At 52.1% G+C, this 1,580-nt stretch overlaps 2 protein-coding genes across 2 annotated transcripts in view; one reads left to right on the top strand and one right to left on the bottom strand.

Annotated features, from left to right (window-relative positions):
• TEX45 (testis expressed 45) overlaps positions 1-1,016 on the bottom strand; it is a 16,710-nt gene extending 15,694 nt beyond the window's left edge. The window contains exon 1 of the mRNA XM_007953698.2: positions 888-1,016. Within this exon, the coding sequence (XP_007951889.2) occupies positions 888-1,016 (129 nt within the window). The remainder of the gene's footprint in view (positions 1-887) is intronic.
• A 23-nt stretch (positions 1,017-1,039) lies between these two features.
• The window catches only part of PEX11G (peroxisomal biogenesis factor 11 gamma), a 12,101-nt gene continuing 11,560 nt past the window's right edge, over positions 1,040-1,580 (top strand). Inside the window, exon 1 of the mRNA XM_007953669.1 lies at positions 1,040-1,099. Within this exon, the coding sequence (XP_007951860.1) occupies positions 1,040-1,099 (60 nt within the window). The remainder of the gene's footprint in view (positions 1,100-1,580) is intronic.

Below are 1,580 nucleotides of genomic sequence, written 5' to 3'. Positions count from 1 at the left end.
TCACTCCCAGGCTTCCAGCCAAACAATAGACAGGCATATGGGGTAACATTTACATCAGGTAGATACACTCCTTGGAATGATCAGTCATGGGAGACCAGCAGGGCAGTATTTGCACAGGGAGACAGCTCAGGGGGCAGGAATGTATAGGAAAGGACACAACGAAGAGGCAACTACAGGGAGAAAATGGGAAGAGAGCTGTTACATGGTGGGAAATTGCAGTCAATGTCATGAAACAAAATGTGGATGAACTGCTATATGGAAAACGACTTTGCTCTGTAAACTTTTCCCAAAATCACAATGAAAATGAAAAAAAAAATGGACATGTTGACTTTTTGAAGGAATTTACTTGACTTTTTGAAGAGATAATCCACGAGCATTATGCAAAATTCAAAAACTACCACCACCTGGCGTAAGATGAGGCAGTCTACAGCTGAAAACATTTATACCCTTGGAAACCCTACAGGACAGTCCCACTCTTTCCTGCAGGGTCGCTTGGAGTCGGAAGTCCACTCCACGGCAGTGGGCTTAGTTTGGGACAAGACATATAAAGATGAGAATCAAACCGCCATTTCCCAGCCACCCAGTCATTTCCTGGAGCCAAGGCAGTTAGCAGATTCGTGTCTACTTTCTAGAAATAGTCTATGCGTCCTTTTAACTTTCTAAACAGTAATACTGATCACGATAGAAAAAATAGAAATGCCGACTAGCAGAAAAAGAAAAATCCCTCCATGAATCACAGCTAACAGACTGGTGCTTTTGTTGGAACATTCTGTGTGGGGAGTTGAAAAGACAAGCCGCCGTGGGATGGCAGAGAACTCCCAGGACCATCCTGGAGCTACAGGCTCGGGATCGCACACGTGGCAGTCCCGACTGTGCACCCGCGGTACTCTCACGGGCGCAGACAAAGCCCCAAGACCGGGACAAAGAGCCGTGGCCGCGCCTGCGCACAGTGCCCGCGGGCCCTCGCAAAGTTCCGGGGACGCGGTCCTGCTCCTGGCGCGCCGCGCTGACGTCATGCTTACGCTACGGCGGAGTTGCCATGGCGTCGCTGAGCTGTCTGGCGTCGGCGCTGGAGTCGTACAGGGGTCGGGACCGCCTGGTGAGGCTGGGTCCGGACGGGCTCGGGCCGGCGGGGTGGTGATCCCGGACCAGCGTCCTCCCCGTTCTGCGGAATCCCACTTCGTGGAAGCCGCGGCGGAGCGGGACCGCAGGTCTTGGAGTTCGGTCAAAAGTCAGAGATGGCGAAACTGAAGCCCAGAGCAGGGGCGGGTCGCTCAAGAGCCTCGTCGTAGAAGCCCTGTTCGAGCTGCTCTCGAATGGTCCCCGAGTGTTGGCCACATGGCTTGTTCCAACTAACCCAACCCGGCTGGACATTTTATGTATCAACTAAGTCCCCACTTTTGACATTTAGTATCACACTTAGGCCTCAGTCGTTGCTCCCTAGGTTGTCCCGAATTGTTTCATGTGGCGATTTAGGATACCGTAGGGTTCCCCAAGCCAAATCCCTTATAGTTGAGCATTTAGGTTGTCCAGCCAACTCAATACCAAGGCACCATCATGGCCAGACCTGTGTAGTTGGC

The sequence above is a fragment of the Orycteropus afer genome, unplaced genomic scaffold (genome assembly GCF_000298275.1).
Source record: "Orycteropus afer afer isolate SDZICR_OR568_19922 unplaced genomic scaffold, OryAfe1.0 scaffold00405, whole genome shotgun sequence".
Taxonomy (NCBI): Eukaryota; Metazoa; Chordata; class Mammalia; order Tubulidentata; family Orycteropodidae; genus Orycteropus; species Orycteropus afer.
The sequence above is the reverse complement of the archived record's forward strand: the minus strand, read 5'-3'. Positions and strand labels throughout refer to the sequence as shown.